This window comes from Neodiprion fabricii, chromosome 5 (genome assembly GCF_021155785.1).
Source record: "Neodiprion fabricii isolate iyNeoFabr1 chromosome 5, iyNeoFabr1.1, whole genome shotgun sequence".
Lineage (NCBI taxonomy): Eukaryota > Metazoa > Arthropoda > Insecta > Hymenoptera > Diprionidae > Neodiprion > Neodiprion fabricii.
Window position 1 is genome coordinate 10,322,212 of NC_060243.1, and position 17,589 is coordinate 10,339,800.

Genomic DNA, 17,589 nt, shown 5'->3' on the forward strand with positions numbered 1-17,589 from the left:
TCATGTTTGGTAATTTTGTACTTGGTTCATACTCTTTATAATTTCTAACTCTTTGTACCTGTGTATACTCGTACATTATTTTGGGATTATCCCTAAACCAAGTTCAAGTCTCCATTAAAACAATTTAATCATTTAGGATATTTGTTTCAGATATGTAGTGTTCAATCTTTCAGTAAACATTAGTGAAAGACTTCTATCTCGATGAACCTAGAATCAAGAGATAAGTAATAGTTGAGCAACGTTTAACCAGAAAAACAGAATCTCTCCGACTATACTGAGAAGAAAATAAATTGCAAAAGCACAGTTGCGCAGGTCTTTAAAAAATCAGTTCATGGTTCAATTCAGCTTCGACGTGATAGTTTCAAGTACTGTCCTGATCACAACGATATTTTTGTTGGATTTATCCTTATCTCGAATGAAGGTTGAGAACTTTGACGATATTTTTTTTTCAAGTGTAATAAACCTGAGTATTTTTATACGTGGCCAAGCAATAGCCACGCTTCGGATTACATTTTGATGGATCTTCTTGTGAGAAGCCGAATCAACATCGCATAGTGCTCGTTCTGCATACGAATCAGGCGTGAATCACGATTGTATTCTGTCATCGCGATAATTTTATTCCCAACGTTGGGGCGCGGTTCAAGTTCCGAAAGCAGCCAATTAAAAAAATGCGGAATTTGGCGCTTGCGGAGCTTTTCAAATTCGGAATTCCAACACCGCTCCCTAACGTTTGTACTCAGCGTATAGGTACACATACGTGCATTGTCAACAACCTCCGAGTTTCCAGGTGGCGGATTACACTGAGTTCCGACGTAAACCGAATTTACATATTATTAGGCAATGTCGCTGAGATGTTCCTTGGATGTAGGGTCACAGGTCACGGCGTGGGTCGTGCTCTCTCCACGTCGCGGCGTCGTCCCTCTCGCTACACCGGAGACACGCGTTCACAATCTTGAAGAAAAAAGCTATGACCGCCTGACTCGAACGTGAATGCAATAGCGTTTGGTGAATTCGTATCACCCCCAAGCGTACCATGACGAGAATGTCACTCGAAACTGTTCTATGCGTTATGTATTACATGAAATTTTTAAACACAAGATTCATCATATGCACCAATTTAATTTGTAGGTAAAACATTTTTACTCGTCGCTGGGAATTTCGAACGAAGAAGTTTTTCTTTACTCTGCTCATGAAATGCTCAATGAAACGTCTGAAATCCAATTTTCATTTGCAATATTTATACGCTATTATTTCGAATTAGTCGTTGAATGCTGAACGACAACGGGTGAAATTGAATTATTACGGCACAATTATTGCCCGCAGTAAAATATTGTTGAAAAAAGAAAAAAACAACTTAAAATTAGTATCTCGGTTTAAATTCAGTACAAGGCAGACTTTTAGACTTTTATGGCAATGAAAACATCTTGTTTGCGAACTTTATCGACCCGGAATGAGATTTTTAGATTCTACAAACGGCTATTTTTTATTGTATTCCTCGTTTATTTTTATAACAATAGGGTTTGTGAATTTTTCTGCAGCTTTTCTTGTCTCATTTTTATTTCGTTTATTTTTTTGAACAGAATTGCGATCTCGAAACTTTTTAACCAATCCGGAAAGTTTTTTTCCTACTTTTTCACAGGGAATTGTAATATCTTTAACTGGTCCGGTGCAGAGCAACGTTGTTTCAAAAAACAGTCGCTCCATAGCTGGCGGCTAAGCTAAATATTATACTACGGTCTAGTGGGTGACCAGCACTTTGCACCCTCATGTCCTCGACAGCGGTGTGTCTAATTTAATTGTAAAATCGAGCAAATTAATATTCGTCGGAATATTCCGCGAAAAAATATATCCGGAGACTTTGTTTGTTTGGAGTAAAACAAATATACACACCAAAATGTAAAAAAAAAAGGAGATTAACAACACGGAAACGGAAAAATGCGCTTGGAATAATAATAATAATAATGATACTAATAAAAAAAAAAGGTTTCTGTTATTGTATAATATTTTTTGATATTTCTTCGAAATATGAATCATCGAATCATTTTTTACTTCGTTGGAACGCTTTTGATAAATTTCTCAACGCCGGTCAAACGCGGATGAGTTTGAAAATCCAAAAATATTTCAAAGCTTGGTGTATTTTAGTTTTCTTATACATCAACACATATTATGCTTCGCTATATTCCGGCAAGTAAACAAATAAATTGACGATCTGCGCAAGGTCCGATATTGAAGTGTCGGATTCTCAAAGTACCACCCGCATAATATAATGATCTCCGCCTTATATAAAAAAAAAAAAAAAGACACGGACGTCCTAATTCACAGCATCAGTAATATTATTACACATACATTCATATATAAATGTGTGAAACTTTTGATGCAGAAGTAAAACAGCGACGTGGTTTTCACTTTTCCTTGCGTAAATATCAATCTAATTGACAGCTCCGAAATCTGGCTACTCGCCAAAGTTCACTTCTTACGATCGTATGGTGCGACGATACGAGAAAGACTTTGTTTCAATATCTCTCAGCCATTATTCATGTTTTTTTATCGGACACAAATTGTGTTTACCGAAGCAAGTAAACTTCTAGACTGCAATATTTTCTCATTTCTTTTGTTGCCCGTAGATATCACGTGGTAATGTGAAAGGAATCGATGGGGGTTGACATTTTCCAGAACGCCGTTTTTGCAATCTTTGAGACCGAATTCAGAAGGATTATCAAGCTTGGTTGAAATATCTATTTTTACGCTGTATAAGTTTGTCAGATGTCGGGATTGTGGAGAAAATCGATCTGCGGATACAAGATAAATCGCAAACGTACGTAACAAGTTTTCAATTTCAAGATTGTTATTTAAATTAATGTTTTAGTTGATAAAGAAAGATATGTTGAAGATGGTGTTTCAGTTTGTTGGAGATATCTAGATGTTGTGGGGTTTGACGTATTTTATGCATGAAAAATTTTAAAATCAGTTCTCTGAATTTTGTACCATTAACATAAAAAATACCCTCAATTGATCCATTATCTTATCCTGATGCGTTGATTTATCCATTCGTTTTTCACACGAGTATCAAATTTCTAATACTAGATAATAAATTTTATTTCTGTGTTATAAACAAAATAACAAAGATTACAATATTTTAAGGTAATGATTATAAATTATCGGAATAAACGAACTTCAACCAATCTAGAAACATTACAGGTGATTAAAAATCGGTTAACAAGTTTGACTGTATTATTTTTAAGACGAAATACGCGGATTGAATCGGTGAGAATAGTAATCAAGGACCCGTTATTGGCAATTTTTCTACTCGACTGTTTGCTACATTTAAAAATAATCATCAATTATCAGGAACATTTGTTATGAGACGCAGCATAATTTTGCGTAGGATCGATGCATGATCCGTATAGCATGTTGAGTGTGCAAAATCTGGTGCAAAAGTGCATTACGCAGCTACACGACCGTCAAACTTGGTTGAGCAGCTAGGTCACGGTATACTTACAATTAGCCGTATAAATCGTCCGTGAGAAGGTGAACTTTGATTAAATTAACTGTAAAGTTTCTTCCTGAATCTTTTTTTTGTGTTTTTTTTTTTGCATAATACACGTTTGTGAAAAACTCCAGGTGCAGTAACATTCTGCGGATGATCGGATCTAGCATAGATCACTGAATTGTAACTCAGTATGTTTATCGGCGAGGTTGATATGTGTTATTCAAAGAAAATTGTCATCTCGATTAGCAATTCAAAATTTGGGCCGTTCTGTGCGATTCGGAGAAAAAAAATTACCCCACGCTTGAAAATTTTCCTGTTTTCAAACCTGATTCGCGTTTTTACTTTTCTTTTTTTTTTTACATTTACTGACAATGAATAGGTACAGGCATTAGTCGATAACGACTTTTTCAAGTTCATCTTACTGTAACTAATTTTTTCATTGATAGGTATTAAATTTTAGAAATTCATAATGCATAAGGTTAGATAGATAGATAGACAAGAAGGACATAAAAATACTATTCAAGGTGTAATTATAACAACTAATCTCTTTTTGACGTCAAATTCTCTGAATGATCGCAGAAAAATTGCATTCATCTGGACACGTGTGTTTCACCGTTCAGTAAGAACAGTATCATCTTCTGTGACCAAACGGATTCACAAGCATACGTGTTTTGATAAAAATAGTTTGAAAGACTCGACTGTTTACCGTATGAAATGCGCGATTAAGATTAAAATTTTGGGATTGAGGTACTAATTAATTTTAATCGGTGTAATAATTACGAGCGATTTGAATCGCGGTGTGATTTGAATAGATGGACTACTTCGAAAGAGAAGTAGAAAGATAGTGAACGATGAAGAAGAATCGATGTTCAGCCCGTTGGTTGAATTATTTTATTTTTTTTTTTTCAGCGAAACAAGAGCGGTTACATCACAGCTAGTCTTTAAATAATGACGGTAATTTGTGTAAATGTCTGCTTCGCGAGATTGACGAACAAGCTAAACAGTTAACCGAGAGGCGTGTGCTTCTAATTATACTAATTATTCGAATTAGTCAACTGTTCTTGTACAATACAATCGACACAATGCCAACCTTTATCTTTCTTCACGGTTAAGTATATTTTCGTTGTTCTTCTTCTTCTTCGTGTCTTTCCCGCTATTGTGCGGGTTTCTTCAGGAAGTCTTTCTCGCAATGAAATAAACGCAGCTAATTTTTTCACCGCTTTTGAACATAGAAACGGTATCTGACTTAAAACGTACGTAATGTATCTCTGGAAACGAACATAACTGAATAAATCGCTAAACATTAGATTTTTCCTGTTGTTCCACTATAGGTCGGGTCTGTATTCTGTCTATTGTTAAGAATTTCATAGAATGTGAAATGACGTGTTTTATAACGTTTATTATAAAATCGGAACCTATAACAACGTAAGTATTCTTAGGCAGTATAATACGAAAAAAGCCTCTAATGCAAACTGGCAGGAAAATACGGTGAACGTAATTTTATTTACCACGTGCATAAATATGCGTTAGTTATCATAATTAGCATGTGTATGCAATAAATGGAATTAAACACGTGTTAGCTTTTAGAAAGACAGATGCATTGAATTATCCCCGCAAAGCCTCGAGTTAGCTTTGCAGTCGAGCGTATGAGCATCTCCAATCACGTAGCTATTCTATGCTGATTGCATTATATCCTCTGATGTGCTAATTAAGAAACGATTCGCGGCGTCAATCGTCGGCGTTTGATTATATCGAGCATATTAAGCTGCAGCTTCGCAAGATGCACCAACATTTTATATAAACTATAAGTTTGCGAATGATCTGCAAAAATGGTGATGTCAATTCAGTCGTTGAAATAATTAGATTTTTCTCGGACCAGTGATTTTGAATTCATCGAAAGAAAAAGAAAACTTCATCAGCTTCAATGAATTACATTACGCATTTCATTACAGTGTTTTTCACGCGATGATTTCACAACCGCGGTATCAATAATCTTCGTCTCAAAACATCGTCAATGCATTCCGGAATACGAAATAAAAAACCTAACATAAATCTCATAGAATGCTAATTTTCAAATATAATTTATGACGTTACCAATTTTCAATTCGAAGTGCAGATTGTGTGGGATTTCAATTTCTACATTCAATGTGACAGTTTGATATTGCGAAAGACGATTTAATTGCGCATAAACTGTTTGTGGAATCGTAGAATTATTGTCTCAAACCTAGAATAAGTATTTCAGTAGATAAAAAGTAAACCTAAAAGTCGCACCAGCATTGTCGATATTAGCAGTGCGTCGTATTGGATTTTGAATATTCCACGTAGCGTTTGAATGGAAATAATCAACTCCGATGAAGAAAAGTTGGACTCTCGAATTAACTCGTCAGAAGCAAAGATGTTTGGGTAATTTGTCGATCCGAGTCAGAGCCCCCAGATTTTCTTTTCTTCGAAAAAATAAAAATCAAAAAACAAAGTCAACGAGATGCAACAAGTATGTCGAAAGATAAATCGTCGAATTTCATGGTAGACTGAAAAAACACGCATTGCTCAACTATTCGAATATTTTACAACCGTAACATCGAGGAACGTCTGAAACGGTAGACACAATGTAACGGGGAAAGTGTGTCGACATTCGAATTGTAAACCAAAGAGTGTAGAAACGTGTTCGCAGACATTGAAAAAAATTGAAAAAAAAAGTAGAAAAAAAAAATAAAAAATAAAAATGACGGTGTTGTAAACTTACCTGAAAGTCCACCAGATGTTAAAGCACATGGTGTTCAGCCAGAAGAATGCTGCCAGAAAGAAGAAGTGGGTCAATACCGCTGAAACAAAAAGAAATGGAACACATCTGTTAGCCACGAATGTATGTGTTTTGAACGTAAAAAATAATTCTGCGGTTTTATCGCGTGTTTCTAAACATTTACGTTAGTGCCAAGATTGAGATATCGTTAATTTAGGATAACAGAGGTTTACCCATAAACGTCTGAGCGTATCGTTACAGCGATCGAGGGATTGACGCCTAAATTTAATTAGACACGAAACGTGGTTCGTGAAATTTTTTTAGTATAAAGGGAAAACAGGTTGGCGGTGCGGTAAATTTTGAATGTAAAATCTGTTGTGACAAAGGAATCAGGGGCAGTCCTTAGAGACCGGAAGGCCCATTGTGTTCTCGGAGAGTTTTCACATAAACGCGCGGCATTATAAAAATTGTGGGAAGTTTATTTCTGGACCAAAATAAACCGGCCTGCTCCAAAGAAATGTGAATTCCCTGGGCCCGAGGTAAAAACCCCGTAGCTCCCCAATTATTTATAAAGCAATTAACCGACGGCAAAACCATGCCATGCATTTTTCTAACACGACTATAAGTAGGTACAATAAGGCGCCAGAACGACAAACAACACGGACCACCATGTGCCACGGTATTGAGGAAAGTTTCCGGTTCAACCATTCGGAACACTGGATTTGAATGGGGGGACGCAGATTCAGTTACTCCGATTAAATAATAGTTAATGCAATAAATTATAGTATTTTTTCAAGATGCAAACTGATATTCAGCAGATATATTTCGCTGTTTTGATTACGCAGATCCGCAATGGATGAATTTGCGGTGGAGCTTTTTATTGATAGCTGAATAAGCAGACACTTACTGCGTCGGGTTCCAACCCCTGAGAGAGTTATCAACCCGGGTATTTACCGAACGTTTACCAGAACTGGTAAAAGAAACTGGTATCAATTTCAATGTGATGGAGATGGATAAATTGTTGACGATTGTGAGAAGAATAGAACAAGAGAAGAGGTCGATTACTTGTTTCAAGTAGAGATATAGATAATAGAATATTGGACGCCAATGCTGTTACTACTATAAAGTTTGTATGATAATATATATTGGATAATAAAGTCGGATAAGAATACAAGTTTACAAATTCATTATAAAGTAGAGTTCAAAAGTCTTGAGCTAATACTAACGATAATTATTGGTGTTAATTTTAATTTCTAGTTGTTGGTACGAATGTTCGTAAACAGTTGAACCATATCTGAAGAAGGGAAATCATAAACCTGGTAAAAAAAATTCAAAGGGACCACTTTCCTTTTTTTCTTTTTTACGGGGTATAGACTGCGAATCCTCAACGTCCCTGCTCGTGTGACTCGTAGATGAGTTGCAGTCCCAGCAAGGTATTCAAAGATTATCGTGACCATTGTCCACGGTTTGGACCTTTGTCAAATAAACAATAAATCAGTTACCCAGATTTGTAGGCCCTCCTCATGATGGTAGATGGCTATTTCTAACCTATATACCTGTACCGTGACAGTCTCGGGATATTGAAGACTCCGTTCCGCATGCGTTAAGTTTTTTGGTTGTTATTTAGACAGGCTGGCCAACTATATCTGGTTGGGTCCCAGCGTGAACTGTCAATAGGTGCACATGGGGCCAGTGATTCTGAGACGGTGTGTATTCGAAAGCGTTTAGAGGTTACATTGACTCAATTACAGAGCCATCACATTCAGGCCATCTTAAATTCTCAACGAAACATAACCTCGAAGCGCCTAGAAATTTTGTCAATTGGCGTCTGACCGCAACCGAGTTGGTCAACCTGACAAGCAGACTTGAATCTATCAATGGGATCGCACGATTTGGCGCATGCGCATGCGGATGTTAATTTTCCTTAGACTATCGCGGCAGATTTGTATTCCGAACAAGTGTTTTTTGCCCGCGTAAAATCGAAGGTTAATCGCTACGTGAGTTAGCGGTGATAATTAAATTCCCGCTCAAACTAATTACGCCCACGCGGCAATTATAACTTGGGGTAAACAAGGACGTCCGTTGATCGTTGGGTGCGTTCCCTTCCTCCTCCACCTCCTCCACCTCCTCCTCGATACACTGCGCCGCGAAAATCGAGAGGCGGAGGGGTCCTGGTCTGTAAAAGACCCTTAGGTGTATAACGGGAATTGGTTCTCCAGTGCCCACTGGGTGATGGTTAATTCAAGTACGATATGGTTCGCCGACTCCCATGGTGCGGAGGGTCACGCGGATGACGCGCGCAATTCGCCAAGGGGAAATCCGGACTCCCCGTATCCCGGGGCGGCAGCTAGTTAAGTCCTTGATTTGCATGGGGCGAGATTAGATTGCGTGTTTCGCGTTTAGCTTCTCATATTCACTCGTTTTTGTTTCCCGCCACTTTCAGACTCTCGGATATAATATGGGGCAGTTGTCGTCGCGAGTAGCCACCCACCCATGAATCAAACGAAGTTCCTGCGAATTATCACGCCGATCAAGATTATACACTCTACAGTTTTTTAACAACCGATTGTCTGTGCAAAAGCAAATATCTAGTTCTCTAGGTCGAGATAAACGGCTAACGGCAGTTACTGAATTCTTTCATGCATACATTATTCCTTACGTGCGATTCACTTGAAACTTTACATAGGTATATGTATATGAGCTTTTGGGGTCGCTCATTCCGATTCTAAACTCGGAATTCAAAAATTCAAAATGGTGGATCCAATATGGCGAATAAACAAAAACAAGAGAAGAAATTTTTTTAAAATTCTGTAAAATTTTTTGTTGTGTACGTGTTAAGTTTGTGTAAATATTGGAATTTGGATTTTCACCGTAGATTAGCAGACAATCCTTTTTTCTAATAAATAAATTTTGTATTTTTCTTAGATTTAGAAATATTTCAGGGACATTGTGGAACTAAAAAATTCACCAGCTGTTACCAAAAAAATATTTTAATAAATAAAAAACTGCAAAAAAAAAGGTTGGACGCCGCGTGTCCCAGCGTGAATCAAAGGTCTAAAAACCGCGCAGCATTGCCTCAAATTTTAGTAGTCCGTTTTTCAACAAATTCTCGTGTAAACACTCGGTTGACAATTTTTTCTTTCCTGTTCAAATACAAGTGAAAAATAAAATGACCGATTTGATAGTCAAATACTCGTTCTGGATTTGCATAGAATTTTTCACGCTTTATTATAGTTTTTGACAATACGACGAAGTATTATTTTGGTCCTATTCAAGTGCTGTTCTTTGTTGGTTTTGCATTCTGCGTACAAGCATATTCCATGGGCGCGTTACATTGTGCCTTATTATGTAAGAAAATGATGATATTTCGGGTTACAAATACGTGGATCGTTATTCAAGTGAAAGCTACTTCTTACCCACACTTGTCGTTTATTGTTATTTCTGAAAAATTCAATCATCCTAATTGCTTCAGTTTTGAATCATGTAAGAAGGCTGGTTCCGTTCCAAAGACTTATTTATGGACCCATAAAACCGTGACATTGGAAAGTTTTTCTTCGCCTAATGGTGCAGGAAAAGATGAATTTATACAGAATATACTTTCTTCGTCGCAAAGAATTTTCAAATGAATTCTGAAACTGGGCTTCGGGAAAACGTTGAAAACTAACGAATTGCATCGCTGTACGAATAATATCTGCAAATTTATGCGTCAAAGTTCGAAGCTTTTAAGTATAACATAAACATTGTGCTCAAGCATCAAATTTATTTCTTCAGTCCATTTTAGTTTGCAAATGATGAAAAAAAAAAAAATAAAAAAAAAAAAAATAATAATAATAACTAACTTGAAAAAATATGGGGGTTTTAGGGGAAAATTCAATGCCTTAGGGTACAATTAGAGGGTACTTTTGGAGAAACAGGGAAACCACTGTGCAGCCTATAATCGTGAAACGAACCTCAATTTTGTTTTCACAATTTCTCGAGACCCGTCCGTAAATGAAATTTGGAAAAATGGATTGTTTCGAGTCCACGCGTTGAACGCAACGAGGCGAATTACCATTTTCAGCGTAACGGCCCGCGTATTAAAGTCAGCCACACACCGTGACGGGGTTACACGCACTTCGTCAGCCCTGCGCACGTTACTTCCGCTCCTTCGTCTGGGTGTTATAAACCGAGTCCAGTTATATTTGCGCGAGCTGGATGATTCACTTCTTGTTCATTACCGTGGCACTAGGTCGGCCGTGTCTCGCGATCTCTGCAGAGCGTTGGGCCGGCGGAACTTCTGCGCTACGCCAAAACCTTTCCTTTTCCGCCAAATCTGGGCCAGTGTATATACACGGTGGCCGAAAATTTTTGGGAAACAAATTCCATGAGATTTCCAAGTTTTCCAGGACCCAAATCCTAGTGTTCCCTGACATTTTCCCGGCTCTAGTAAGTTACTAAAACCCAAATCTTTCAGCCGATTAACTCGATATTAGGTTCAAATTCAATTCAAATTGACGAAGAATATAATCTACAAAAATGTCAGTTTAAGAAACTTTGTTTTCTCGACGAAAAATATCAAACTCGTTGTGTCAAAAAAATATATTTCTAATTCCCAAAATACCAAACTGATATTTTCAGTTTTTTCCACGTTTCTTGGGTGTGTGGCCACTCTGGAATATTTGCCTGTCAACTCGAAACTCGCTGCTGCGATTTCTACACACAAATATGATGCAGTAAAATTTTCCAAGTTTTGATGTACATCCAGAACACTATTTTCTACAAAGTAATCGAAACAATTGTTTTTATTACTCTGGTATTGTTGGATATTTAATTTTGTAAAATAGTACCGATATTGATTATAATCAACAAATGGCAATATTGAATTATCTGCTAGAAAAAAACGTAAATCTGTTTCAGTGATTGAGTAGAACTTGCGAATAAAATGCACCGTCAAGTGAAATCAAACAAATGAACCTGAACAAATCAATCTGAAATTAACCATCGATATGCAGGCTTTTATTTATAATTCGAGTATTTTTAATTTTCATATTTTTGAAGAAATGTTTGCTGTTCACAATTGTAATACTGTATGTAAAAAGAATAGATTTTTGTCAATCAAGATCTAAGATAATTAATATCTCAGCGAAGTGTAACGTAAATTTTTCAACTTCAGTTAATTCTGGTTTTACACAACGATTTTTCAGAAATATTACGTAAACACGGTTTCGGCTTTTTTCAAATGTTGACCTCGGATATTTGTCTAAGACATTCGTTATACGTATATGCATTCTGACAAAGTGCAGCGACGAAAGAGAAATGAAAGAAAATGAAAATACGATTGAATGTTTATTGGCCATTATTTACCCTGCAGAATGACGAATAGCCAAAAGAGAAATCTGTGAAAGTTGGTAAAATCCACGATGCTACACATATAACGGTGAAATTATAATCACGAATCTCGTGATATCGTGACAAGTGAAATAGCTGCAGGTTAAATGAAAACTTTGAAAAACGTTAGACAGAAAGAATAACATACACAAACTTTATTTCTCATTCATTTTATGGATCGGAGTTTTGATAAAATTTGTTGAAAAAATAAGCTTATACACAGGAAGCCGGGGATGACAAGGTCGTCTTTCCCCTCTTCATATTCAAAGATAACAACCCGGGGCAAAAAGCTTAGGTTCAGGCCGAAGCTGACGTGACAATTTTCGAAGTAGGGGAATTTCTACATGCACATGCTCGTACACGGAATTACCTGCTGCGTAGGGGCGAAATGTAATTTATTCTTCACACCGTGTCAAGACCAAGAAAAAGAGAGAGAGAGGCAGAGAGGCGAGCCCTCAGGAACCCTTAATCGAGTTCTGAAGGCAGGAAAAATATACCGGTGAATTAATATTGTCGCTGAAAGTTCGGAAGGAAGAGCGCGTGTCGAGAGGCTTTGAGGTTGAATATTTCAACATTATTTTTTCCTCGGAATAACAATTACCGCTGCTCCTCGAAGAGACGGTAAGGGGAAAAAGAAAGCTTAGCCGCGATTCTTCTTACAGTTCCTTTTTTACTTTCCTGAAGGATAATGAAAGTTTATGAGGTTTAAAAAAAATTCAGGAGAGCAAAATCCAGCCAACACAATCTTCGCTCCGCTTGTCCACAAATTACAAAGAATAAAAGTGAGTAATACAATTCTATTATTTTCTAAGAGATCGCATTTTCCTCGGTCTAATGTAAGAAGCATTAGTGATATACGAATGAAGATTCAGAATTTCTCCAAAATTTTCAGCAGTTCGTGATATATTTGTACAGTAAACATCAAGAAATTATCAATTTTTTTTTTTACAGATCACTCGGTCTATTCTAATATTCGTATAAGCGAATAACGTTTTTTTAGTTACTATTGTTGAGAAATATATTCTTGAAAAAAAAAAAAAAAAATTGTTCATTTGAAAACTTTCACTACAAATGAAACGATGTAAAAGGTTGAACTCGGAAAAACTGACCAAAATCTTTTTTCTTAGTAAATCGTCCGAATTCCTCCACTTTTTTAAGATTCTCAATATTTCCTGGTGACTGATAAGCGAAAAAGTATTCCTAGAAATTACACCGTTTAGTTACATGACTAATTTTCAGTTCATTCAAAGATATAAGAGTGAAATTATTAAGGCGTGAGTATCTATCACGAATATCTTCAGGTATACGAGTACATACCTGGGAACCGGAAATAGGAAATACCAGTCAGTCGCAGAAGTTACACGCCCCATCGATGCTATTTTTGAAAGTAATTAGTCAGCCGTCAGCCAGAGATATTTCATGACGAGAACCTAGGAAACGTTTCAGCCCTAAGGAAGTGCTTCGCTGATACCGGAAGTTCAACATACGCGGGTAAAGGTAAAGAAAAAGCGATCTCAATTATTCAAGAAACCATCCGTGCCGTAGAAAATTATTTTATAATATTAATGAGACTCTGATTAATTAAAAGATATAATTTACTGCTTTGAGGAGCTAAACTCTGTAGAGTCGAAGACTTATAGGTAATGAATTTTGGTTCACAATGTAACGTGAAGCGGAAAATAAATGAACGATCAAAAAATTCTAATCCATTTGTTACGGTCGATAAATCGGCAAAAGAGATTTCTTCTCAAACCCGTTTCACTGGTGTGTGGTGTGTTAAAATATGAAACTACTTGACGTTCTTTGAGTGGTGGTAAAAATGTAGAGATATCAGAAACTAGAAGATAACAATACGTATTGAGTTTCAAAAAAACGTGAAAATCTATTTTATAGAATGTCGAAATGTCGAATAGTCAAAACGTAGAAAAATCAAGTGTGTCTATGAGAAACTTAAAATGTAGAATCGTCGAAAGTCCGACGATAAGCGACAAAGTTCCCAAAAAATTCCGACGGTTCTATATTTTAGTTCTCTCTGCCTACGTTATACTTTTCTACAGTCACAAAATGGAGAAAAAAAATGAATGAATTTATCAAGTAGGTATATGATGATCAAATATGCCGAAAGAAATGATTTTCGAATTAAAGTAAATGCGGTTTCACTTCACGATCCAAACTCTCGTTCTAACAACTTCTTTGTTGAATCAAATAGCGTTTCTTTAAATCGTTAGAATATTTCTTTCGCTATATTTGATCGCCATGTTTGGTAAATTCAATAAATGTTTTCTCCATGTGTACGTTACGTCTTTTCTGCATTTCGACTTCGCGCATTTAAAAATTTTATATTGCTGTATTGTATTACAAGTGCGGGAAGCGGGTGATTTCCAATGAGCGTGCGGTTTTCAGCGTGAGCCGCAAAGGCGAGTTCTGCAATCGCACGAGTCAGATATCGCCGTCATTTTTCCAACACCCGTGAAGGAAACTTTGACTCGAGAAGTAACGAAAGTGCCACAGACAGCATGTGTAATTGGAATTGGGTAATTAACGCTCAACGACCCAGTGCGTGAAATTGAGTTGTCCGAAAGTGCGCATGCGCCAAACAAACTTCCAGTGCGTAACATATGCCATACCAATTGTGCGCATGCGCCAACTTTGTTTTCCCGCACCGTTTGGAAATTGTGAATTTTACACACGCTCCACAAACTGTGGAAATCGAACTTTCCAAGCATATGTCGGAAAAGCTACAAGTTTACAAAAGATTTAGCTTGTTTCTTAGATATCGTGACCCTTCTATTTTCTAATCTCCTATAATTGCATCATCCACTTTATTTCACCACGATTTCACGGATCGCAACCTGAGAAGAATCTCCCGACACCTTGAACTTGAAGACACGAAGGGCAGGCGGAATGCAGCATCTGGTGACGCCCGAGACAATCAGGATTCGATTGTTCGGGGGGGGGGGGCCATGCAGGGTTCGAGAGAAACCGGACGTGAATCAGCGAAAGTCACAGGGTATTGGTTGGCAGGACGATTCGCGGAGTCGCTGGTCCGTTGAGAAATAGTCCAAGTGTGCATCCCGGGGTGCAAATGCCATTTCCCTCGCATACGACTCGCATACCAAAACGAAGCGTTGCGACGTTCCCCAAACCCGGGGTCAAAACTGGTCCGCTTCCAAACCCGGAGTTCGGTCCGATTGGGCTATTTCCGTTCTCCCCCGCCTCCTCCACCGTGCCTTCCTTCAATTTCGCAGGATTATATTCCCGTTTCTTGGTTACCCTTTTTTCAACGCTACACACCCCCTGCCAATTAACCTGCGTTTGCTTTACGCAAATTGAAGTACGAGGCGAGGCCGAGCCAATTACAAACCTTGCTCAATTTCGTAAGAAATTTTTATCCACGGAAAATATTTCAACTATAGTATTTTTTTTTCTCAATAAGAAATTCGTAACCGAATCTATTGCACACTTTTATCGACTTGCAGTCGAATTTTAACCGTTAGAAATATTTTGCGTTCGACGTTGTATGGTTGAAGAAATTTTGTCAACTAATTTATTTTCTTGGAGCGGGAAAACTCAAGGTTTTAATACCGAAGGTGTGGCCACGATTAAGGAAACGCGGATTGCGGTTTGGCAATTTGTCCAATTTCCGGTCCAGTTTAACGTGCGTAGCGTATAATTTTAGGATTCGATCTTCAATTTACCGTGTTCCCCGGTGTTTTCATTCGATTGAAATAATTCTACGTCTCGCGCTAGATCGACGCAGTGCACGGCGGTTTACCAACGGCAAACAGCTGCGTTGATCGTTGCAATTTCTACACGAATTGCTTGAATTGCTCGATTGTGTGCTTTGCAATTTCACTTGTATACTTATAAGTAATGCCTATTACGAAATATCTACAGACTTTCTAGAGGGTGAAAGGAATTTGTCTGAAAAGTTGGACTTGGTAGTGGATGAATTCTCATATCTGCTTATTGTAAGATAATCGATCTTTGACTTTTTCATCCATTCGCAAACATCTGCGGATATGACGTAATAAACGAATAAAAAAATGGTCAAGGTTGGCCGAGAATCGGCACTTGTTATTAATTTTAATACGAGATAGTCGTTCGTTGAGTATTTCACAGGAACAGAAAATACCAGAGCTATGAAAAAAAAATTTCAGATATCAATGTTTTATTTCAAATTGGTTCAAAATGTTTGAAAGTACAATCTGTTCGTTAGATTTTACCCCATAAGGTGGCCCATTTTATTCAGAAGACTATTTTCTACAAAGCTGCTGAAACAATTGTTTTTATTACGCTGGCATTATTGAATATTTAATTTGACAATATTTCGTCGATAACAATTATATTTACTATCAACAAATGGCAGTATTTCATGGACTTCAGGAAAGAAGAAAATCCGTTTTATCAAACTTGAAGAAACTAAAATATGCCACCGTACAATAAGATCGAACGAATCAGCTCAATTCATATTAATTTTTGAACGATTTGAAATGACGCATTAATGGCGAAGCTTTCGTTAAAATTACAACTATTTTCTACGTTCACATAGTTCCAAGAGATGTTCGTAGCTGCCGAATACAATAATTTATTAAACAAACATCCTCAAGTGAATACAAAAAATGCAAAATCGATACTCCAGATGTCTGAATTGCAACACGAAGTTCTAACAAACGTTTCGACGAATTTTTTTTTTTTTTTTCTTTTTGCAAACGTGCACAGCCTGTCAATAACTAGACACGTAGATACGTGCGATGGTCGCATCGCACGATCACCGCAATGCGCCTCCGATGACTGACAGGTCACAGACGAACAATTTGGAAATCCCGTCAGGTGAGGGTCGCTGCAATTAGGGGAGGACAAGCTGTATCGACTATAGCGGTGCGGAATTAGGGCGCGTAAAATTTGGAAACTAATTAGCCGCGCTGGGTGCACCAGCCTAGTCAACAGCTCATCAAGACCCCGAGAGCTGCAGATTTTCATCATCGTGGTAGGCCAGATTGAAAATCGAAATCCTTTTTACCTTTTCTATTATCCTAACGACCCTCCGTTCCGCATCGACCCGCTAAGCCGTATAATCCCTATTAATTAGGGCAGTGATTTAATAGCTGCAGGTATAATTAGCGATAATATCGTAGAGCGTTATAGCACCGGGGTTGAGCGTAGCGTCGATTTAAGCGTGTCAGGGATACTGATAAATCATTCACGTTTGTATAAAGTCGTTATTTCGCAGTATCAAGGATATCCGATTGCGAGATGCAGTCAATTATAGCAACGAAAAATATATACGTATTTTGGAAACTAGACTGCTTTAAAGTCATTATAAAATTGCAAAACGGTGATTTTTCCTCTCAATGTTTCGTTACTAATAACTTTAGTCTCTTGAATACTGCAGGGATATGTTCAACTTCCGGATAGATTATCAGGTATAATTAATTCTTATGCGACTCAATTCGACAGTGTATTGATCAGCATTCCCTGTTCTCATTGGTTGTTTACCAATTTATATGCAGGTATGATAAAAACAATGTTTACACAAGTATGTATCAAATATCAATACAAAAAACGCTTGATGTACAGCGAAAATTAAGAAACGGATTTTGGTTTTCCATTTAAGAAAAATCATGGAAAAGTCAGAGGACTCTGTCGAAAATCTGAAAAAATTGAAATTTCAAGCACAAACTTTTAGATCCATTCAAATTTTACAGTTTAAACCAAACTTCGAGCAGAATTAGCGGCAGCCTAGATTATTGTAAGAGCTCAAGACCATGGAGGAGGTGAACAGCGCCGGCGGTAACACGCTATAATTCAATACTCGCGCAGTACATTATTTACTTTATGGTTGGAATACAGCCGGTAGTACAATGAGCAGCGAAGATAACACAAAGCGGCATTGTCCGCGAATGACGCAGGGCCCAAATTCGCGCTACTATACTAGTGAAAAGCCGGGCGAAAGTCGATCGGCCCGAATGGGCCCAAACGGGACTTGAAA

The 17,589-nt window shown here is 37.5% G+C and overlaps 1 protein-coding gene across 1 annotated transcript in view; it reads right to left on the minus strand.

Annotated features, from left to right (window-relative positions):
- Window positions 1–17,589, minus strand: part of LOC124182667 (probable G-protein coupled receptor Mth-like 1) — a 110,028-nt gene that overhangs the window by 55,786 nt on the left and 36,653 nt on the right. The window contains exon 3 of the mRNA XM_046570208.1: window positions 6,234–6,312. Within this exon, the coding sequence (XP_046426164.1) occupies window positions 6,234–6,312 (79 nt within the window). The remainder of the gene's footprint in view (window positions 1–6,233; window positions 6,313–17,589) is intronic.